General features: G+C 46.2%; 1 protein-coding gene across 3 annotated transcripts in view; it reads left to right on the top strand.

The window, feature by feature from the left end:
* Positions 1–21,310, top strand: part of FDFT1 (farnesyl-diphosphate farnesyltransferase 1) — a 35,928-nt gene extending 14,618 nt beyond the window's left edge. For 2 of the 3 annotated variants that reach the window (XM_059926784.1, XM_059926783.1), the window contains 5 exons: positions 2,927–3,055; positions 7,126–7,317; positions 12,261–12,437; positions 13,557–13,709; positions 20,418–21,310. In XM_059926784.1, the coding sequence (XP_059782767.1) occupies positions 2,927–3,055; positions 7,126–7,317; positions 12,261–12,437; positions 13,557–13,709; positions 20,418–20,639 (873 nt within the window). In that variant the 3' untranslated portion in view covers positions 20,640–21,310. The remainder of the gene's footprint in view (positions 1–2,926; positions 3,056–7,125; positions 7,318–12,260; positions 12,438–13,556; positions 13,710–20,417) is intronic. The other variant, XM_059926785.1, reaches the window with a different exon arrangement.
* The last annotated feature ends 2,530 nt before the right edge of the window (positions 21,311–23,840 follow it).

The raw sequence follows: 23,840 nt of genomic DNA, 5'->3' as shown, positions 1-23,840 counted from the left end.
CTACACTTGGTAAGTTACTAGCTCGCTTGATGGTTTAAGATTTTGAGCCACATGGTGTGTGGCCACCGTTGTGCTCTTGCCCCAGGCCCGGTGGAAGGTGGGGCTGAGCCTCCATGGGGCCTTCTAACCGAGTGAAGCGGCTGAAGCCTGCCTCCGGTCAGCGTTGACATGGGACCTGGGGCTGTAATAAGGCTTCAGTGCTCATTAGTTGATACTAAGCTTTCTAGAACACTCACTGTATATTATGGGTTAAATTAGAGTACATCTTTTTCACCTGGTACTAGTGGAGACTGGTAGTCTTAGAACTCTACCTCCAAACACAGCTTGAGAAATAAGAAGGGGTTACTTTTAAATGATAATGGCAATAATAGCGTACATTTATTGAGCTATGAGTTACGAAATGTATTTCATTATTGGTTTATCATGTGCTTTATTTAATATTAATATAGTTTTAACATGTAGTGGATGTGATACACTGTTAATCACGTGTGTATAGATAAGGAAATTGAGACAGAGAGATTTAAACCCCTTGCCTGAAATCACCTGTGAAGTTAAGTGGCAGAACCAGGATTCAAACACAGAAGGCCTACATCCAGAACCCTTGTGCTTAATCCCTGGCACACTCTACTGGCCCTTTAAAAAATGTTTAAAAATAAAATTTTGCATATAGGTGAAGGTAGCATCACCCAGTGTTTTGGTGGTTTTTTTTTTTTTTTTTTGGGCTGTGTTGGGTCTTTATTGCTGCGCGCGGGCTTTCTCTGGCTGTGGCACACGGGGGCTACTCTTCGTTGTGGTTCGCGGGCTTCTCATTGTGGTGGCTTCTCTTGTTGCGGAGCACAGGCTCTAGGCACGCAGGCTCAGTAGTTGTGGCTCGTGGGCTCAGTAGTTGTGGCGCACGGGCTTAGTGGCTCTACAGCCTGTGGGATCTTCCCGGACCAGGGCTCTAACCCATGTCCCCTGCATTGGCAGGTGGGTTCTTATCCACTGAGCCACCAGGGAAGCCCCACCCAGTGTTTTGACCATAACATCCCAAGGTTTATACTCAGGGAGATTTCTGTGTACATGCTCCCCTTGCCCCTGCTTTGGGGCTGGCCTTTCTTTCTCCATTGTACCAGTGGACTCCCCGTGGTGTCCTTCCTTCTCGTACTTGGAATCACTAGAGAGTGACCCCGGGACCTAGAAGTGTACTGTAGCTGGGAAACAGAATTCCGTGGAGGGACAAGGAAAAGCCCCTCCTGGCTGACCTCGCGGGCAGAGCTGCCTGGGGGAGTCGGACCCCTCCCTCCCCACCCTCCCTCAGGTTTCTGGGAGAACGGAGAGCTCTTCATGGTCACTCCTCCCTAGATATTTTTGTTTTCATGTTTTGAATTATATAATGATGTAGTAAGTACCGAAGAGTTGAAGTTGGTTCACATCCAGCAGTGAAGTGTTTATTTTGGAGCCTTTGTTTTCAAGCCTAAGCTGCTCCTCCCCCAGCTGGCTGGCCTTTCCCCTCTTATAAATAGAACTGACCCAGCCTGGGATCTGTTGAAAGACCAGGTCCTCGGGAGATTCAGGGATTCAAATGACCTTTGGTAGAGGTGTTCGTTTGCTTCAGTCCACGTGGGAATTACCTTTTGGCTTTGTCTTGGAACAGCTGTTCTGTAGAGAACAGTTCTGGAGAGATCAGATTGGTTTTATGGAATTTGAGGGTTTAACAGTTGATGTTCATCAGAATAATCCTAAAGGATCTTAGGCTTCTGAACCCCTTCAGTGCCTTGCAGCCCTCTGGGTTTTCCCTCAGGTCCTTAAATTTAGGTGTTTCCTGAGGGAGTTTTTCTAACCTTTCTGTAAACATAGACCAGGTACTTCTCACACTTCGGAAGCTTAGCAAAGTCTATTCACTGTTTTCAGTATTGTGTGTTGATGGCATATTATTTGAGAAGTTTCATGGTGTTTTATTGGGTTGGCCCAGAAGTTCGTTCTGGTTTTTCCGTAAGATGGGATGAAAAACCCGAACGAACTTTTTGGCCAACCCAGTGTATTTTATTTTGATAACCTACAGACACTTCTTTGAACTTAAGCAAGATACTTGTACAGTAGCAGTGACTTTTAAAAACATCAGTAGTACTTTTCAACATTAAAGCTTGGACTATGAAAAAAAATGTTGGATAGCCTGCCGCAGATTGAACTGAACTGAGTTGTTTAAGGAATTAGAACGTGTAGCCTTATAGTAGGGAGACACTGTAGCTTCATGGCATGAATTCGGGAACTGGGGATAGACAGTGGTTGGCTGGTCTCCTTGCTAGAACATAGGCTCTGGGGGCGGAGTTTCTGGTCATCTCCCGGCTGTGCGTCCCAGTGCCCACAACACTGCTTGTTGCATAGGAAGCACCCAAGACGTGTTTGCACAAATGAATCTTCATTATCATGAGGCTTATCTGAAAATGAGCCATTCTTCCTAAAATGCTTATTACACTTATGTCCAGTTTTATGTTAAAGTATCTCATTTCTCATTAGGTGGGAAGATGAGCGTATGATAAGACTATGAATCTTCTTTTTTTTTTTTGGTTTTTTTTTTTGGGCCGCGCCCCAAGGCTTGTGGGATCTTAGTTCCCTGACCAGGCGTCGAACCCGGGCCCTCAGCAGTGAGAGCTCGGAGTCCTAACCCCTGGACCGCCAGGGAATTCCCTGAATCTTCTTTTGAGTCTAGAAACTTTAGCATTTCTGTACCCTTCTATTTTAATATTTATGAGATTTGCCGAACTTATTATTCAATATGTAGAAAGCTAGCATAACCTAGATGTTAGACTTATAGCTGGATCGTTTGGGAGTCTTCCCTAAGGAGTTCTGTTGTTGCTTTGCTTTATGATCTGTAGGTACCCTGTTGGTTCCCAGTTTTAATAACGTATTTCATATTTTCTGTTTTTTATGACCTCCGTTTCAGATCTCCCTGGAGTTTCGAAATCTGGCTGAGAAATACCAAACAGTGATTGTTGACATTTGCCGGAAGATGGGATTTGGGATGGCAGAGTTTTTGGATAAGCGTGTGACGTCTGAACGGGAGTGGGACAAGGTTAGTGTCCCTGTGGAGCACTGTCGGTGTGAGTGGCACTGATGAACTGGCAGTGCTCACCATGACATTCGGGCCGAGGGACAAGGGGGGGTTTCACAGCCCAGCTGTAGTGTCTCTACATAAACACTTAATAGGGGCTTACGTGTAGTCATACCTGGAATAATCCTTGCTCTGGGGAGCTTATCGTCAACTTAGGCCAGGGATCCCCAACCCCTGGGCCGTGGACCGGTATCGGTCCGCAGCCTGTTAGGAACCGGGCCGCACAGCAGGAAGTGAGCGGCGGGCGAGCGAGCGAAACCTCATCTTCTGCTCTCCATCGCTCGCATTACCGCCTGAGCCATCCCCCACAACCCCCCCACTCTGTCCGTGGAAAAACTGTCTTCCATGAAACCGGTCCCTGGTGCCAGAAAGGTTGGGGACCACTGAGTTAGGCCAAAGCAGATATAACTCGTCCCAGAGGTGCAAACATCAAGCTGATGAAAGTGTCTCTGACTTGCTGTGAAATTTGAGGTTAGTGACCAAATTATTGCATGTAACATAGAGACATCGGTAGTTTTCACATCTTAAAATGTGTCGGGGCTTCCCTGGCGGCGCAGTGGTTGAGAATCTGCCTGCCAATGCAGGGGACACGGGTTTGAGCCCTGGTCTGGGAAGATCCCACATGCTGCGGAGCAACTAAGCCCGTGTGCCACAACTACTGAGCCTGCGCGTCTGGAGCCTGTGCTCCGCAACGAGAGGCTGCGATAGTGAGAGGCCCGCGCACCGCGATGAAGAGTAGCCCCCGCTTGCCGCAACTAGAGAAAGCCCTCGCACAGAAACAATGACCCAACACAGCCAAAAATAAATAAATAAATAAATAAATAAAGTGAAATTCTTTAAAACAAAATTTAAAAAAAAAAAAAAAATGTGTCTTCTATTTTTCTTTACTGAGCACGCGTGTGTGTTTCTGAGTCATTTCCAGTTCCTTCATAACACAAGCTTACTTTTTTTTAAATGAAATTTGGGTTTCTTTTTGTTTTTAACATTTCTTTATTTAGGCTGTGCTGGGTCTTACTTGCGGCATGCTGGGTCTTTAGTTGTGGCATGCGGGATCTAGTTCCCCAACCAGGGATCGAGCTCAAGCCCCCTGCATTGGGAGCGCAGAGTCTTAGCCACTGGACCACCAGGGAGTCCCCACGAGCTTACTTTTAAATTCAGTGCCACCTTGGCCCCATTTACTTAGGAGTAGGTATCAGACTGTTAAATTATATTCTGTGTCTGTTTCCTCAGAAACAAAACGGTTCACGAGGATCCCAAGGCACTAACTTGGATCATAGTTGCATTACGCTGAGGAGTGAGTGCCTTTCTAATACCCACTCCTCCTTCCCCGTCATCTTTTCATAGAAATAAGACGATGCGAGAGGTTCCAGGTTTCTTGACATCCGCCTACCTCTTTTTACGGTGCTTGTGGATGCACATACGTGGAGGTACACTGCAGGAGCCCCTGGGGGGCCCAGGTTGTTTTCCTCTAGGGACAGAGCAGCTGGAAAGGGCTGTGAGAGCAGATGATGTGGCAGATAAAATTACACTGGCTTTCATTTGACCAGAGGTTATCCCTGACCAGCAGCTGTGAAGGACGTTGGCCAGGGGTTGGGGAGAGCGTGCTTCTCTGGACAAAGTGACGTAATTGACTATGGGGACTAAACTTGACTCCAAATACAAGATAGGAGGGGAGGGGGTCTTGCCCATTTTCCATAGGAATGGCCTCTGTGAGGCTTACTCGTCACCTCAGTGGAAGCAGAGACATTTTAAACGTCTAAATTATGTACATATTTTGTGTCTCTAATAGTGTTTAGGTTAGGATCCCAAAAGAGATGCTACAGCATATTCATGGAGTGAGTGTAGGTCCAAGGTCTGGCCCCTTCATTGTTCACGACTCAAAACTTGATGACAGCATCTTTGGAACTGGTGGTTTATGCTCCACAAGTTGGCGTGAGTGGGGCTGCTGCTAGAATATCGGTTTATGAATTTAAAGTTAAAGCCAAAACTCCTGGCCACAAACCAGCGCTCGTTATCAGCACAGTAACTTCCCTTTCTGCTGTGCAGATCTATTCAGGAAACTTAATTATAGGCTGTTGAATAGAAGTTCTGATCAGATAAAACTGAATACTTGTAAAGATTTTTCTTTTCCTTCAACTTTAGAGGAAAATGAATACCTCCATTCTAGGAGTATTTCTACCCAAAGAACTGTTATCTTAACATAAAATATACTTTTCCTTGGACAGCAATGTGGGTGTTGTAATGTAATATGTAATGCTTTTATTAATTTCTAGTAAGTCTTTTAAAAATTTGTTGTCCACAGCTGCTTTCTCTCTGATTTCAGCATATCTTTACTCTTTCCAGATCCTTCCTCTCCTAGAACATATTTCAAGTGCTTTTCCTATCATTTCATCGTACCTCTTGATTAGTCTGTGACTTTGTATTACTTTCCTTTTTTAAAATAATTAATTTATTTTTGGCTGCGTTGGGTCTTTGTTGCTGCACGCGGGCTTTCTCTAGTTGGCGGCGAGCGGGGGCTACTCTTCGTTGTGGTGCGCGGGCTTCTCATTGCAGTGGCTTCTTGTTGCACAGCACAGGCTCTAGGTGTGCGGGCTTCAGTAGCCGTAGCACGCAGGCTCAGTAGTTGTGGTGCACGGGCTTAGTTGCTCCGCGGCATGTGGGATCTTTCCAGACCAGGGCTCGAACCCTTGTCCCCTGCATTGGAAGGCGGATTCTTAACCACTGCACCACCAGGGAAGCCCTGTATTACTTTCAACCAGAGACACTCTCTACTCTGGTCTTTGCCTAACTCTGCTGCAGAGGGTACCTTCTTTAACTCCTCTTCACTTCTTAAGTTGTCTAATGGACACATTCATTTTATAAACGTATTGCTTTGAGTAATACAGTATTGTAAATCAACTGTATTTCAATTTAAAAACAAAGAGTATTCCATTGAGTTGTCTTGGAATACTCTTCTCCGGGGAGGACAGCTTTGACAAACCACTTGTATAGAAAAAAACTTCTTTGACAATTAAGATTTACATTTACTCAGATTTCATTTGAGAGAAAGGCAGAGTTTTAGCAAAGTTGTTAAACCCTGCCTCTGAAGCCATACGGCTTGGCTGAGAATCCCTGGCCTCTGACTTACCAGATGAGTGATCTTGTGCAAGTTAAGTGACGTCTCTGTGCCTCAGTTTCTGCATCTGCACAATGGTGATAATTATTGAACGTGCCTCAGAAGATGTTTGTGAGGACCGAATATGCAGCATGCTTAAAACACATCCTTGGGGACTTCCCTGGTGGTCCAGTGGGTAAGACTCCATGCTCCCACTTCAGGGGACCTGGGTTCGAACTCTGGTCAGGGAGCTAGATCCCACATGCATGCCGCAACCAAAGATCCTGCGTGCCACAACTGAAGATCCCGAGTGTCGCAACTAAGACCCAGTGCAGCCTAAATAAATTAATTAACTAAAAATTAAAAAAAAAAAGAGTGAATAACTTAGGAAAGTATATTTTAAAAATAAATAAATAAAACACATCCTTGTTATTTAAAAAAAAACAAGGTACTACCACTACGTTCTTTTACATAATGAGGATTTTGAGACACTGCAAGATCTTAAAATGTCTTCAAGATTAAATTCTACTTAGTATTCTAGTTTCTGTTAGAATATTCCTTATTCCCTCATGGCGTTCACTCCCAATTTGGGATATCAAAAATTTACTGTACTAGTTTATTTTTTCAATAACCTTTTATTCTAGAAGCAGTGTATGTGCATTGTACAGATATAGAAAATACAGTAAAAAAAAATAAAATAAAAAAAATAGAAACATCACATGAGCCAGAGATCACTTTTGTTAAGTCTTTTGTGCATATCCTTCTTGGAATGTTTTATACTCCTTACATGTACATGGTGTATAATGTGGTTTTTTTAAGCAAAATGAGATCTTTTACATTCTTTTTGGAACCTGGTTTTTTGTAGCTAATGATCTCTGGCATTTCTGTTTTAGTAAAAGTTTCATTATTAAAGTACTTTAAAAATCATCTTTTACAGTACTGTCACTATGTTGCTGGGCTGGTGGGAATTGGCCTTTCTCGTCTGTTCTCGGCCTCAGAGTTAGAAGATCCCTTAATTGGTGAAGACACAGAGCTTGCCAACTCTATGGGCCTGTTTCTGCAGAAAACAAACATCATCCGTGATTATCTGGAAGACCAGCGAGAAGGAAGAGAGTTTTGGCCTCAAGAGGTAATAGGTTCAGGGGATTTGGGGAGAAATAATTTTGAATGCTCTCTGACAACAAAACATTAAACCCTTCTGGTTGCAAGTGACAGAAACACAAATCAGGCTCCCTTAGACAGCATAGGAGACGGTGTAGACGAGGTTAGGATTTAGATTGCTTCAGGGGGACGGGCTGCACCCAGGGATTCAGACTGTGTAATAAGGCTCTGTCCCCTTTCCTCTTGGACAGGCTTTGTCCACTGGTGGGTATAACGTCCCATGACTCACTCACAGGCTTGGTTCCTATGCCCATCCCTTAAACAGTTAGTAGCCAGAGCGTTGAGCACTCAGTCTAGACCTGGAGTATGTCTGCCCACACATGTAGAATGGATTTCCCCCAAGAAAGAAGGACTCGGTGGCAAGAAGGGGCACCAGATGGGCACCCACTACAGATGTTCATTATCAGAGACAAGAGTGGATCTTTGACTTAATTTAAAATGGACAGGGAAAGGAAGGGCTTTGACATTGATTTTTTTTTTAAATTAATTAATTAATTTTTTTATTTTTGGCTGTGTTGGGTCTTCGTTTCTGTGCGAGGGCTTTCTCTAGTTGCGGCGAGCGGGGGCCACTCCTCATCGCAGTGCGCGGGCCTCTCACTATCGCGGCCTCTCTTGTTGCGGGGCACAGGCTCCAGACGCGCAGGCTCAGTAGTTGTGGCTCACGGGCCCAGCTGCTCCGCGGCATGTGGGATCTTCCCAGACCAATGCGTCCCCTGCATTGGCAGGCAGATTCTCAACCACTGCGCCCCCAGGGAAGCCCCTGACATTGATTTTATTCAGAAGGAAAGCTAGGAAATCTTATGACTATCTCCTGATTTTACTCCAGCATTTACCTTTTGTTTTAATCCATAAAATGATATCCTAGGGACTTCCCTGGTGACGCAGTGGTTAAGAATCCGCCTGCCAGTGCAGGGGACACGGGTTTGAGCCCTGGTCTGGGAAGACCCCACATGCCGCGGAGCAACTAAGCCCGTGCGCCACAACTACTGAACCTGTGCTTTAGAGCCCGTGCTCCGCAACAAGAGAAGCCACCGCAAGGAGAAGCCCACGCACCGCAACCAAGAGTAGCCCCTGCTCGCTGCAACTAGAGAAAGCCCATGCACAACAATGAAGACCCAATGCAGCCAAAAATAAATAAATAAATTTATTTATTTATTTAAAAAAAAATGGTTTCCTAGAACCAAGTGCTTTTAAGGTGAAAAAAGGCAGGTGAGAAGGTGGAAAAAAATATTTGGAATTTATACTGCAGATAAAGAGTTAATATTCCTAATATTAAAAGAACTGCCAAAAGTTAAGTAAAAGACCAACTGCACAGAAAAAATGGCTAAAGGGATAAGAACAGGTAGTTCACAGAAAGAAAAATGCAAATGATCCTTAAACATCTGGGAAGGTGATCAACCTTACTCCTGATAGGTGAAATTCACATTAAACCTCCCCTGACCTCAGACATCACAGGTTTTCAAGCCTCCCAGGTGACTGTGGTGTGCAGTGAGGTCGAGGTCGAGAAACAGCTCTTGACAACCCCGCCTTTGACACCAAGGCTCAGAGAAGGGAAGGGGCTCATCTCAGGACTCCCAGAAGGGAAGCTTCTGTCTCCTGGGTTGCAGCCCGGTGCCTGTCCAGGAAACCACACTGCCTTTCAGACGAGGCTCTGCATCCCTGCACGTGCTTCACTCCCCACTCTTCTATACGATAGAATAGTTTATACCACCAGGCAGTGGTGTGAATAAAATGAGAAAAACTCCTAGCACAGAGTGCTTAGTAAATGTCAGTTCAAGCAGCTTAACAACAACAAAAAACGATCCTGAGATACCATTTCCTGCATCAGATTGGCAAAATGTTGGAAGTTTGATAAGCCGTAAGCCATGCTGGGGAAATGGGTGCTCCCATGTGGGGGGTGAGCGTAAGCTTGGCCAGTGACAGCTGTGGGAGGTTACTGACCGCAGCCATTGTTTGTAATAGTTACAGTTTATAAACGACTCAGATGTCCGTCCGTACAGGACGGAGTGAATGAACTATGGTCTATCCACGCGGTGGAGCACCAAAGGAGCGATCGTACTGTGGAGTGAGCTCCAGGTTGTATTACTAAGTGAAAAAAGCAAGGTGTGTAGCAGTATGTGTAGTTCAAATGGAAGGATGAACCAGAAAGGAATAAAGTTTTCAGTAATTATGTTGTGAATAATATTGAAACTATTATAGAAACTTTACAGCATAAAGAAAATAGATAATTTTGTTCATATCATTAGGAAGCAAGATTTTCAGTCTAAAATAAAAGTTGAAAAGATAGAAAACACTGAAGTTAAGCAAAAACTCCAGAGATCCTAAACTGGATTGGAAATATCAGTATGAACTCATGATATCGTTTCTCTTAGAAAATTCTAGCTCCATCTACTAAGAGTTGTAGAAAGAGGTTCAAGTGGCTCCTGAGTCCCCTTGATGGGACCCTAATAGTCTTTGATAGCTGCCTTGCCATTTGGTATGTCAAGATGTTCCAAGCTCATTTTGTACATTTTTTGACTGGGATTTGGGCTCACCCAGTTCTTGAAGAAGCCTGAGCTTTCTGTTAATGGGAAGTGGTGCCTCCAGAGCACACTTGGGCACTCGGGGCGGTCATTGCTCTCGGAGTGGTCGTCGTATGTATTTAGTTTTAAATCTAAAACTACTACCACAACTACTGAGCCCACATGCCACAACTACTGAAGCCTGCACGCCTAGAGCCTGTGCTCCACAACAAGAGAAGCCACCGCAACGAGAAGCCCACACACTGCAACGAAGAGTAGCCTCCACTCACTGCAACTAGAGAAAGCTGTGGCTCGCGGGCTCTAGAGCGCAGGCTCAGTAGTTGTGGCGCACGGGCTTAGTTGCTCCGTGGCATGTGGGGTCTTCTCGGACTAGGGCTTGAACCCATGTCGCCTGCATTGGCAGGTGGATTCTTAACCACTGCACCACCAGGGTGGTCCATTAATATTTATGAATTTTGAAGAAAAAAAAGAACAATACTTCCCTATGTTTATACATGTTGGTAATAGTTTGTCCTTTATGCTTCAAGGTCACTTTTTCTGGATATAAAGTTTTTAGCTCACATTTTCGAGTTTCTTAAATGTGTTACTCCATGTTCTCCTGCTTTAAGACTGGCTGTTGAAAATCTAATCATAACTTACTTTTCTTTTCCGTATACGTTATGGGTTCTTTTTCTCCTCCTTGGTGGTCACTGCCTAGATCCATTATCAGTGGAGGTGCTAAATAGTGCTATCTTAATTCTGTCATCCTTCCTGCATTTATTAGCTGGAATTTTGGATTTTGCAAAACTGTGATGGTGGCAGCATCATAGTGTTTGGATTTTCCCAGATTCTCACCAAAAAAAAGAAAAAAACTCAACCAAAAAACTGAAACAGATGTACCCAAAACAATGGATAGCATGTCCAGAAGCACAAGTGACAAAGCATCCCCAGGAACTCCAAAACACAAATGGGTGCAGACAAAACACCAGCTCCGAAAACAAAACCTGCAAAACCTGTGCAGGACAAAGCCAAGGTGGCTACAGGGTGTCTCAGACCTGAGAGCAGGAGTAGACTGTGGGATGGACCCATTTGAGAAGAGCAGGTGAAACAGGAATGGGTGTTCCTTCTCTGGCTGTGGGCGAGTCCACGGGGGCCATGGGAAAGCCTGGAGGAGCTGGAGTGCATTGGCCCCCTTGAACTGGACGTGGACACAGACCAGTCAGGATTCTCTTCCAGGATTGGGCCCACATTGAGGGGTGAAATAAAAACTGAGCAGCGAGACCTGTGTGACATCAACCAGATGCAACATTTGAATCTTGTTTAGGTACTTACTGGAAGAAACCAAGTGGAAAAATAATTAGACAGTGGGCTAATACGACTGCTAATTGGATAATTTGTATTAAATATTTATCATTAACTTTTAGTTGTGATAAGATATATGTACAAGAAAGGTTCCTAGTCTTTTAGATATTAATAATGAAGTATTTGTGGATAAAATGATATATTAGGGCTTTAATTTAAAATAATTTTGGGACTGGGGCCGTATAGCTGGAACAAGATTGGCCAAGTGTCAGTAACTGTTGAAGCTGGTGGATGGAATACGTAGGCGCTCGTTAACGTTTTTCTCCAGGTTCTGCAGGACGATCTAGTACCAGCAGTCTAAGTGGGTTTAGGTGCAAATTAAGAATGGATAACAAATGTGACTTTCCATAGAATCTCTTAGTCCTTTTAGGCCTAGTCATTTATTTTGGGGAGTGTATAAAGAATACCCAAGGATAAAAGTAAATTATTTGCTAGCTTCAGAGAATCCTCTAAATACTATTAAAGATCATCAAACCAATTCTGTTGTTGGAGTTGAGGCTGTTATTTCATTTTCAGGTCACTAAGGTCAAGGAGGTAATGTTCTTACAGTAGAGACTCAGCTCATTTCCCCAGATACGCTTGTTCAGCAGTGTTCTTATCAGAACTGGGAATGTAATGTTAATCATTAATTATTTTGAGGCCTTGGCCGTCTTGAGAATGTTTAATGTTTAGCTTGCAGTGCCGTTGTAGCTGATTTTGTTATAGCTGGTTATTTTTTCAGGAATAGACCAATGACTTGCAAATAACAGGAGGGCTCTTTTTGGCCTGAGGTCATCAAAGTATTGCTCAGTGCATGCTGCACTAATTGTCCCAAAGGGACACTTGCCCAAATACTTAACTTACTCTTGATTATGATTAGATCTTGATTGTAGTCATAATAGACATTGCATAGAGGTTAAAACGGACTTGGTCTTGGTGAAAGATGAGGCAGCAGCTAAGAAAGGCTTTGTATATCATAGTTCTTACACACAAAGATCCTTTCATGTGACTTGTACACTGTTCCCCTGCGCATGTGCTGACTTGTCTTTCGATCTTCTTATCTGCCTAGGCTTGGAGCAAGTATGTGAACAAGCTGGGTGACTTTGCCAAGCCAGAGAACGTGGACTTGGCCGTGCAGTGCCTGAATGAGCTCATAGCCAGCACGCTGCACCACATCCCTGACGTCATCACTTACCTTTCACGACTTAGAAACCAGAGCATATTCAACTTCTGTGCTATTCCACAGGTGTGGACCGGGGAGGCCGAGGGGTCGGGGTGCTGTGCTCGGCATGGCCTGCCTGGAACGTGTGGGCTGTTTTGGTCTGTGTATTCAGGAATGTGGTTCCTTAAAAAAATGACTCTAGCGTATTTTCTTCTGCCACGGGCAGGCACGTTCACAACACCTCCCCTCTGCCCCATGGCCATCACACTCAGGTCAACCTTGAGGTTAAGCCTGCTGCTTTCCAGAACCTTCTAGAACCCTTTTTTCCCTGAACGAGTTAGTTTGATGCTTATCCTCACAGTTAAATCTAGGGCTTTGAGTCAGATTTATGAGGAGTGCTGGGTGAAACACAGGTGAAGCTGTTACTAAAAAGTCTTATTTAAGCACCTAATTTTGGCTGTCCTTTTCCCAGATCTTGGGATAACAGAACCTGATCCTGTGGACCTAGGAGCTTACACTTTTTAAATGCCTTTACCAGTTATTTCCGTTTTAACTCAAATAAAATGAAGAAAGTTATAAGATTTAACTGATTTGGAAACTTGGTTTCGTCTTGTTCCAATGACCAATCTGACCAGTTGATGGAACTAAACTCTTTATGCCAGACTTAGGTTTCCATCTGTCCTAGAAATAATTTACCTTTGAGCATTGGAAACTACACGGCCCCCTTTCTTTTGTCCCCTGCCACCCCCATGCTACTTTTTTTTTTAATGTATAATGATTATGTTCATTGTAGGAAAAATAGGGAGAAAAAAACAAAATAGAAGAAACTTTCCAGATATTTTTTTGGAATATCTATTTTTCAGATCTAATAACCCATTGCCCCAGCATGGAAAATGTTACATTGGCTTGTGTTTGTTTTTTCCAAATAAAAAGGAAATATCGTGACTAAACTATAGAATTATTCAAGACTGCAAAGGGCAGTTGATTCTGTGTTTTGCTGAGAAGCGGAAACGTGGGAAAGGGAGAAGTCTTGACATGCTTTGTTTATGGGTATTTTCTCTTGGTTAGTTGCATCTTAGCCCTTTGGCACTTTCTCCTGAAGGTTCTCTTCCCTTCTCATGATGATCGCTTACAGTGCAATTTCTCACTTCGTTTCATGAAATGAGATGAATTAGTGTTTTCGCTCTCTCTCATTATCTGTAGGTCATGGCCATTGCCACTTTGGCTGCCTGTTATAATAATCAGCAGGTATTCAAAGGGGTGGTGAAGATACGAAAAGGGCAAGCAGTCACCCTGATGATGGATGCCACCAACATGCCAGCTGTAAAAGCTATAATACACCAGTACATGGAAGAGGTGGGCTTTCATTTAATAATATCACTCTTTAAACGTTTCATATTTGGATATTAGATGATCTTAACAGCTCACAGTGTTACGGCCTTGGTGTTGGACGGGTTGGTGTCCTTTATTTGGAAGAATAGGCACAGAGAGCCGACTGTTGGGCGCTGCCCGGTACCCTGGTCAGAGGGGATAGAGGAAGCCAGGCCTTAGGATGGCGCTCCCAGGAGAATCACATTTTCTGAGCTGGAAGATGAAGTTAGAGGCCAGCCAGGCTTCTTGTCTCACGGCTGAGGCGTGTGAATCCGAGGCTCTGGCTGCTGACGCAGCGTCTGACTGAGTGGATCCGGGACCCCAGGCCGCACTCCCGACACCCGGTCCAGTACTTTCCACTGTGGCAGGGACCTCAATTGAGAAACCATCATAGGGAATTTAGCAAAGGAAAACCATCAAGCTGCAACTATTTCTAAATTTTCTAATGCAGATCTCATTTCAGATGCCCAAACCATCCTGTAAAACAGAACGTACTTGTTCTAGTCCAATCTCCCAACTCTGGAGGGTGTAATACATGACTCGGTTCAAAAGAACTTTTTCTTAGAGGCTAGAACTCTACTCGCCAGGCCCTGGAGCAGGGCTTCTCAGATGGAGGTGACTTGGCTTCCCCCTCCCCTGGGGGACACTTGGCAATGTGTGGAGACATTTTTGGTTGTCAGGCTGGGGTGTGAGTGGCTCCTGCCGTCTGGTGTGTAGACACCCGAGATCCTTAGGTTGGTTCTTACTGAAGATTGAAATCCTGCAGAAGTAGATGAAAACACAGGCTCCCCCTCCCACGGGTCACTGCTGCCCCTGGTTTTCTGATGCCTCCAGACCCCGGGTTATGCTTTGACAGGGACGAGATTTGTAACAGCAGTTTCATCTGAACAGAATTCTACAGAACAACTCTTTCCTCTGATTGCCATCGCATATTGCACCTTCTCCTTGTATTTCCTCCCTGTCTTGCACCTGCCAAGTTTTGCACCTCAGCATTTCTGCCTGAGGCACCTATAGAAGGTGTAAGAGAAAAATCAGATTTTTTAAAAATCCTAAACTTCTTTTACTGACTAGATGAATATGTTCAGCCATTGACCAAAAAACTGCTACTGAGAAGACTCGGGAAATTGGGGTTCACTGTTTAGCCAGCACTTATTTGGGGCATACTCTGTGCTTGGCATAGCAGCCAAATAGGTGGATACTATTAATGTCAGGGAAGTTTGAGGCCCTAACCCCATGGCTGGGGCCAGAGTTTGGACCCAGGTCTGGCTGACTTCAGAGCCTACACTGTTCACCACGATTCTAAGGGCTTGAATTACCCTTTCTAAACAGAACAGTGCCTTTTTTAGGCACTGTTTCTCCATTTTATGTAAATTAGAAACATTCTATATGGTTTGTAGTTCACAGCAATTTTAGTTTTGCAGTTTTATTCTGATCACTGATTTTAGAAAACAATGTTTTAAAAACTGTGGTAGGCAGTTCCATTACTATATTAAACTTCAGACTTTATTAGGTATTTTCCTTCACTACTGGAATTAAATCCTAGTTGTGATTCACAGTTTGATTTAGGGCAGGGCTGGGCAGACTACAGTTGTGATTCACAGTTTGATTTAGGGCAGGGCTGGCTGACCCCCTGATTTTGTAAATGCCTTTTTATTAGGACATAGCCATGCCCATTTGTTTCCGTATTGTCTGTGGCTTCTCAGGGCTCTGCAGCAGCAGAGCTGAGTGGCTGTAACAGAGGGGGCCCACAAAGCTGAAAATACTTTCTTGGACCTTTAAGGAAAAGTTTGCTGACCTCTGATCTAGGGCATGAATTATTTTGTTTAAAATTACTCTAGGGACTTCCCTGGTGGTCCAGTGGTTAAGACTCCACGGTCCCAATCCAGGGAGCCCGGGTTCGATCCCTGGTCAGGGAACTAGATCCCACACGCATGCCGCAACCAAAAGATCCTGCATGCTGCAGCGAAGATCCCACACGTGGCAACGAAGATCCCACACGCCGCAACTAAGACCCGGCGCAGCCAAATAAATGAATGAATATATTTTTTTAAAGTATATAAAGCTACTCTAGTGAAACTCAGGGTATTTTGGAGGAAATACTAATAAGTTGATTTGACTCAAAAAACTGAAAATTTCTAAGTCTCAAGTAATAGAAAGTGATAATGGTTTTAATATCAGCCTTAAAGACTTTTTTTTTTTTTTTTGGCTGCATTTGGTCTTCGTTGCTGCGCGTGGGCTTTCTCTAGTTGCGGCGAGCGGGGGCTACTCTTCGTTGCAGTGCACGGGCTTCTCATTGTGGTGGCTTCTCTTGTTGTGGCGCACAGGCTTCAGTAGTTGTGGCACGCGGGCTCAGTAGTTGTGGCTCTCGGGCTCTAGAGCGCAGGCTCAGTAGTTGTGGCGCACAGGCTTAGTTGCTCCGTGGCATGTGGGATCTTCCCGGACCTGGGCTCGAACCCGTGTCCCTTGCATTGGCAGGCGGATTGTTAACCACTGCGCCACCAGGGGAGCCCAAGGACATTTTGTCAATACAGTTTCAAATGAAGGCTTTTTGTATGAAGTCCCCAGGTTGTCAGGCATTTTGCTGGTGGCCAGAGGTTAACTCTACTCCTGTGTCTCCTCACTGAGCATGTCTGTCCTTTGCAGTAAGACGGGAAGACATTTACCCCTCAGGTCCCTGGTTGTAGCTGTAACGCACCTGCAGGGGACTTCAGAGTTCTCCTCTTGCAACTCTAAGGTGTAAAGGACGAGGTGGAGCGAAGGCCGGATCCTCTGAGCAGGGGGAGCTGCTCCTCAGGCCCTCATCCTCTGGCGCAGCCTCAGCTGGAAACCAGTTTGGCTACCTGGCAGCTGGTGAGAAGCTCAACCAGCTATTCTGGGACAGAAGCAAATGCTCAGGCAAACAGCCAGAAACTTTGATTTCCTTCTCTGCCGAAGATGATTCCTTGGCAAGGGCCAACTTTTTCAAGCGGCTGGAGCTTCCCTTTTGGCTGTGGTCGGTCTAGAACGGCGCCGTTCTCTCAGTCCCTGTGGGTCCTTGTGACTCAGAGTGTGGTCCTCCGCCCGGCTTCTGTGTCCCCTGCCGGCGTGTGAGCGTTTCAGTCCTTGAGTCAGAATGTGCCCATAGCAGGATGCCCAGGTGGCGCCTGTGAACACAGTTTGAAGAGCACGGCTCTAGCTCCCCACCTCGTTCTCAGCCAACTGTGCATTTAACCCTGTGAGCAAGTGCGGAATTGGATGCTGTGAATTTGGGTGTGGATGCTGTGAACTCAGGATTGGATGCTGTGAACTTGGGATTGGATGCTGTGAACTTGGGATTGGATGTCTGAACTCGCTGCACTTTTGTCTGTGTCCTGACCCCCATCTAAGCACTCTTTCCCTCCTGCCCTCTTGCCTGAGCTCCTCCGCCTTTCTCCCCCGCCCCTGCCTCTCGGTGTATATCTGTGCTCAGGTCAGTCCCTGCAGACAGCGGGCACATCCTAACTCCTCCTGGGCTTCAGCTCTCTCTGCCTCCCCGCTTCTCCTTTCCTTCACAGCTAAGCTTCTTGAAAGGGCAGGTGTTCTTCTTCTTCTTCTTTTTTTTAATATTTATTTATTTATTTAATTGGTTGCGTTGGGTCTTAGTTGCGGCAGGTGGGCTCCTTAATTGGGCTCAAGGGCCCCTTAGTTGTGGCATGCGAACTCTTAGTTGTGGCATGCACGTGGGATCTAGTTCCCGGACCAGGTACTGAACCTGGGCCCCCTGCATTGGGAGCGCTGAGTCTTAACCACTGCACCACCAGGGAAGTCCCAGGGCAGGTGTTCTTAATGGTATTGATTCCCTTTTTTTTTTCTCAGCCTACTTCATTGTAACTTTTGTTTCCTACCTTTGTCATTAGAACTTTTCTTACCGAAGTGATTTGATGACCCCCCCAGCACACAAATCTCACGAGCACTTTCTTTACTCTTCACAGATCCCACTGTATCATTTGACACTGTGGGTCTCTCTCCTTGAAGCCCTTTCCTTTTTTGGCTTCTGTGACACTTGACCCCAGTTCAATCTCTTAACCCCTCTGCCCGCTCCTTTGTCCTCTGGCTCCTGGTGCTGGTGTTTGCTGGGGTTCGTTCTTGATTTTCGTGTTTTCTCACCACGTAAGGGCTCTCCGGCTGCCTCATCTGCTGCCGTGGCTTCCTTCTTCCCCCACCACGTGCTCCTCACGCCTGACCTGATGGCTCCAGCTCAGGCCTTGGTCATTAACTTCTTTTTGTTGTCTGATGACATTACCTTTCACCTAATCGTGGAATCCAGGTAATCTGGAGGCTGTTCTCCCTAACCCACCTCCGGGATCTCCACGTCCTGGCTGTTCTCGTTATGCTTTCATACTTGTCACAATTTTGTGTGCATTACCCTCTGACCGAGCACTTCTGGAACTTTACCTACAAAAAATAACCAGAAAATGTGCAGCAGTGCTTATTGGAGCATTTTGTCCTCATGCCTCGTTGGGAGTGAATTGATTAAATTGTAGTACATTCATACTATGCAGCTTGTGTTTAAAAAAAGAATGACATTATTTTGTGGGTTCTAGCATTAAAAAATGTCCATAAAAAATTGTGTGAGCGAAGGAAGTCAAATTATAGAACAATATGTTTGTAACCTAATTTTTAAATAAAATTGTGTGTATAATTTGATATGGATAATATAGAATCATATATAGTTGTACATTATATATAATCATATATAGTACATATAATATATAATACATCTTTATGACATTTTGTGTTTGTATAGAGGCTTATATGGGCGTAGCAAGAGGTATAAAAGGAACTACACCAGTATATCATTATTACATTAATATATGTATTAATATGTGACGGTTTGTACGTTTATATGTATAGGCTTATAAAGACAAAGTGAGGGGGAATAATGTAAGGGAATTTTTTTTTTTTTTTTTTTTAATTTATTTATTTATTTATTTTTGGCTGTGTTGGGTCTTCGTTTCTGTGCGAGGGCTCTCTCTAGTTGCAGCGAGCGGGGGCCACTCTTCATCGCGGTGCGCGGGCCTCTCACTATCGCGGCCTCTCTTGTTGCGGAGCACAGGCTCCAGACGCGCAGGCTCAGTAGTTGTGGCTCACGGGCCCAGTTGCTCTGCGGCATGTGGGATCTTCCCAGACCAGGGCTCGAACCCGTGTCCCCTGCATTGGCAGGCAGATTCTCAACCACTTCGCCACCAGGGAAGCCCTGATTTCTTTATTTTTGTTTTGCCTATTTTTATAAGCCTAATTCCATCATCTAAAATTTTTGAGAAGAAATTATAGTTTCATCCCCATGTGGTCTTCTCTCTGTAGCTGTGCTTCATCGTGTTAGATGTTAGATGTCATTGGCGTATTCCTGTCAGCGTGTTCTTTTATTTCCTCGCTACATTAAATTGTAGCTGTGCTTTTTAGGGTGAGGGGGGCAAGAATATAAGACAACGTTTGTGGGAAAAACATACCCATTGTGTAATGGAAAATTGAAGATAATAATTTTATAAATGCCTGCTCCGTCCTCTTCATCCGCTTTGCCTCCGTCTGGGCTCAGGTCCCTGTCGCTTCCCTCGTTAGTGACCTCTGGGTTGGTTGGTTTGAGGCAGGAAACGTTGATCGAGGGCCTGCTGTGTGCTGGGCGCAGGGCTGGGCTGGAGATGGAAAGGCAAGGAAGCCGCGGTGCCTTCAGGCCTTTGGTCTATTTAGGGAGACGCGCAGATGGTGGCCCGGCGTGGGCGACGGGGGGTAGTATATACCCGAGGGGGCCCTCGGCCTGACCTGGGCATGCGGGCCGGGTGCCGTAGAAGACAGCTGCCTAGGCCGAGACTTGGGTGGAGGTGGGACTCCGCCCGGTGACGGCACGTGGGAGGAGCGTTCCCGGGGGCAGCGGGAACGGTGTGAGCGGGGAGGGAACGGAAGCGGCAGCGTCGCACAGGGAAGACGATCGCAGGCAGCTGTCACTGGCGTGCGCGGGGGCCTGGGCAGGGCCAGGGGCACGCTCGGGAGCTCAGGCCTTGCCCGGCCGGGGGTGGGGAGCCCCCAAGGCTGCCACGTAGAGGGGCTTGTAGGTCTCTTTGGTGACGCGTGGTGGGGCAGATGAGTGGATTTTAGGGTTCAAGCACAGAGGCAGGAGCTCGATTTGGAGGCTGGTAAAGCTCCGATGCGAGGGCCTAACCTAAGCAGGAGCAGCGTTTGCAGGTGTGGGGAGGAGGCCTGGGTTCAGCAGGGATTCTGGAGCTTTGGGAGGGGAGGGTGTGCGGGGACGGGGAGGCCTCCGGGGCGACTCTCGGGGGCCCTGCTTTGTTCTCGCCTGCCGCGCACACCTCTGAGCCCATCTCGTTCTCCCGAGTGCCCATGCCCGGTCTGTGCAGTGTGTTTCCCTCCTCCGTGTGGCTCTGCTGTAGCCTCAGCAAGCAACGTGGACGTCAGTGGCTCTGCGAGGTTCCGAGGGTGGGGCTCTTGGGGGCCACCCTGCTGCTCCGGGATGGCCCGTGGGATCACACAGGCCCCGCTGACATCCTGCCTTATTAGTGGAGTGACTTTGGGTTATTACTTCTGTGTTCTCTGAGCCTCAGTTTTTCTCATTGGTAAAATGGGCATAAAATGCCTAGCTGTTTCAGGTTGTAGTAAGAAGTGAACACAGATGTTTATAAAGTTCCCAGGACTTACTATTTTCTTCTCTTCCTTCCACAGATTTATCACAGAATCCCCAACTCCGACCCATGTTCTGCTAAAACAAGGCAGATCATCTCCACGATCAGGACACAGAATCTTCCCAACTGTCAGCTCATCTCTCGGAGCCACTACTCACCCATTTCCCTGTCGTTTGTCATGCTCCTGGTGGCCCTGAGCTGGCAGTATCTGAGCGCCCTGTCCCAGGTCACAGAGGGCTGTGTTCAGACCGGAGAGCACTGACTGGGCTTGGGCGGGAGATTGGACAACCTGGGAGGTGGGCTGACCTTCTCTTCAGGGACGGATGTGGGCTTCCCCCCTTTTCCCTCCTGCTTTAATCCCTCAAAGAACTCTGTGGGCCTGGACCTTTAGAAACTGTGACATGCGGTGAAGATAAGCTTAAAGGGAAAGGACACTTCAGCCTCGGCCGCCTGTGTTCACCTGTGCCCACCTGGGCAGGGTGACTGAGGGCTGAGCGTCCACTGCTGTGGGTCACAGTCAGGGCTGCATCCGGGCCTGCAGAGAGATCATACTTAGTGTGAATACGGGCTAGAATTATAATTGAATGTATTTAATTTGAAGCAACCTTTGAATACCTATCCTAGTAGAAAGTGAAGTGCATTTTCTTTCTGTTCTGTTCCTGTTTTTCTCATCCTTTTGTTTTCTTCAGTGGACTTGAATGTAGTAGATGCAAATGTTTAGAGTTCTAGGAATATTCCCTTGTTTCCTAAGGATGCAGACTGTCTTCTGCACGTGAAGGCTAGGAAGTAAGTTCTGGGTGGGGTTAGCATTATTTCCTCATTTAAAGGGAGTTTAGGTTTCAGGATTGCCTTTGGCCCCATCGTAGCAGGTTGGTTTCCAGTTAAGGCTGACGTTTCTGAGATTTTTATAATAAAGAACTGAATTACTCGGCATTTGTCAAGGGCAGTTCACTTGAAGCCTGATGAGCGTGGCAGGTGCGGAACTCCAGGCTGGAGTTACTGGTTGAGGGACGGTGGCCACTGCTGCCACCGGGAAGCAGGGACCTGGCATCCCCACCCCGCGCTGTGCCTGCCGGGAAGGGAGCAAGGCCATCACCTCCGCCAGCCTGCTCTACTTCTAGCTAATTCTCTTAGCTGCATTCAGAAATTTTATTGCATTCGGAGGGTATTTTCAGCTTTGGGGTTTTTTTCTGTTTGTTTCTCAAGAAAGGCGGAAGATGTTTTCAGGTGATTGGCTTGAAAGCCAAGTGGCACTCAGCCCAGTTCCCCCAGCACGGTGGTCCACCTTCCTCTTCCCTCCAGCATCCCCGAGGTTTGGGCTGTGCCCACCCACTGACTCCCTGAGAGTCTCAGCTCAGAGGGGGTGTTTGAAAAAGCCCCTCAGGCTGAGAATCCGTCGCAGGGTGTTAAGTACTTTCCCGAAGCTGTGCTCTTGGTGTGTAGTGTATAGGCAGTCCTCTTTTGCTGCAGCTCTCTGTGTTGTGACTTAGTCACTGAAGGAGCTATGTTCCAGCAGTAACGTTGGGTTTGCACTGTGACACACGTACCTACACTGATTCTTCTCGTGTGGGGCCGCTGCTGCCGTCTGACCATGGACTGTTTTGGTTCGAGACTCAGTCCTGGATGAACCAGTCACCAGTGACATTGAAGCCAAAGTCACTTACCACTTAGAGCACAGCTCTAAGCCAGACTCGGCAGTGAGTAATTTAAGCATCAGAACTTGGTTTGCGATTCCAAGGTAGGTGTTAAGATTTGTGTGTTGAAATCTATTCTGCTGAAGTTCACGTAGGACACGGGACAACCGGGCGGAAGGAGCCTTGGTCTGAGGTGGATGCGTTGGAAGCTTCTCTTCTGGCTCAGCCGTGGGCTGTGGGGCTTTCTGAGCTTCTGGTGGTTTGTATGATCTTTTAGGTCCCTCCCAGCTGTAAAGCTATAAAGGTCTTAGCTCGCATGCCCACTCCTTTGGAAGAACATTTCCCTTCTAAATGTTTTCTATAATGCAATTGCCAGATAATACAGGATACCCAGTTAAACTTGAATTTTGGATAAACTGGTTTTTTAGTATAATTATGTCCCAAATACTGCACAGGACATATTTATACTAAAAAATGACTTCTGAAATTCAGATCTGATTTGGCATCCTGTATTTTTATTTGCTGAATCTGGCAATCCCACCGTCTCCTCCACACTTTGAAGGTAAGTAATTAAATGTACAGCATCCTTGGCATAGTGTACGTGACTCCTGCTCACGGTGGGGGATTTTAAGTCTTCCTCAGAGGAATATCTGACCCATCTGAATCCAGGGCTTTAAATCAAGAAACTTAACAGAGCCTAACCCCATTTGGGGAACTTTCTGGAGCCCTAGCTGAGACCTGCACACACACCCACACCCTGCCCTGGGAAACAACTACCTGGAAGCCCCACTCTTCTATCTACTGAGCCCCTTCTCTGCGGCTGGGGGTGTAGGGGGAGGAGGAGGGGTGGCTAGACATTTGCTAATTAACAGGCATTCTAGGTTATTCTTTTTTTAAAGTTTATTTTCGGCTGCATTGGGTCTTCGTTGCTACGTGTGGGCTTCTCATTGCGTTGGCTTCTCTTGTCGTGGAGCATGGGCTCTAGGGAGCATGGGCTTCAGTACTTGTGACGCACGGGCTTAGTTGCTCCACCGGATGTGGGATCTTCCCGGACCAGGGCTCAAACCCGTGTCCCCTGCATTGGCAGGCGTATTCTTAACCACCAGGGAAGCCCTAGGTTATTCTTAGTTTTGGAAACAGAGCTCTAAGGCTGGTTCTTAAACTTTAGTGAACTGCTTGAAGGTTCCAGATTGCTAGGACCATGCTTTCTCAGTGGATCTGGGGAGGTGCCCCTAAACCTGCATTTTTAACAAGTTCCCTGGTGACACAAATGCTGCTGGTCAGGAGACCAGCTTGGGAACCACTGCTATAAGGCGTTCCTCAAACCACCGTGAACGTAAGTCACCTGGAGTCTTTGTTAACTACAGATGCAGATTCAGGTCTGGCCCCAAATTGTGCATTTCTTGCAAGAACCTCGGAGATGGCAACGCCGCTGGTCCAAGGACCCCTCCTGAGGCTCCGACGTACAGCTTTCTGATGCCTATTGAAGGAATGGGAAGGGTTGGACTACCTTTGCTCACCCCTCTAAATCTGAACAAAAATACGCCTTTCTCCATGTAAGGAACGAAAAGGCGCTGTCACTTCCAACTGTCATCTTGTTTGAAGGCACCCAAGGAAAACTTACCACCTACTGAATTGAGCTGAGGCGATGAGGTGGTGGTAGTAGGGTAATTTGTTTACTAAAGTGACATCAGTCCCAATCATAAACATTGCTTTCTGTTTTCTCACAAAGACTCCTTAGGCCAAGCATGAAGATACCCTGAGATCCAGTTCGGTTCACTTAGTGCATCTCTGCTGGCTTCCGGGTGAGGATGGGAGAAAGTAGTAAA

This window comes from Balaenoptera ricei, chromosome 6 (genome assembly GCF_028023285.1).
Source record: "Balaenoptera ricei isolate mBalRic1 chromosome 6, mBalRic1.hap2, whole genome shotgun sequence".
NCBI classification, from domain to species: Eukaryota; Metazoa; Chordata; class Mammalia; order Artiodactyla; family Balaenopteridae; genus Balaenoptera; species Balaenoptera ricei.
This window is presented reverse-complemented; position numbering and strand designations above follow the sequence as displayed.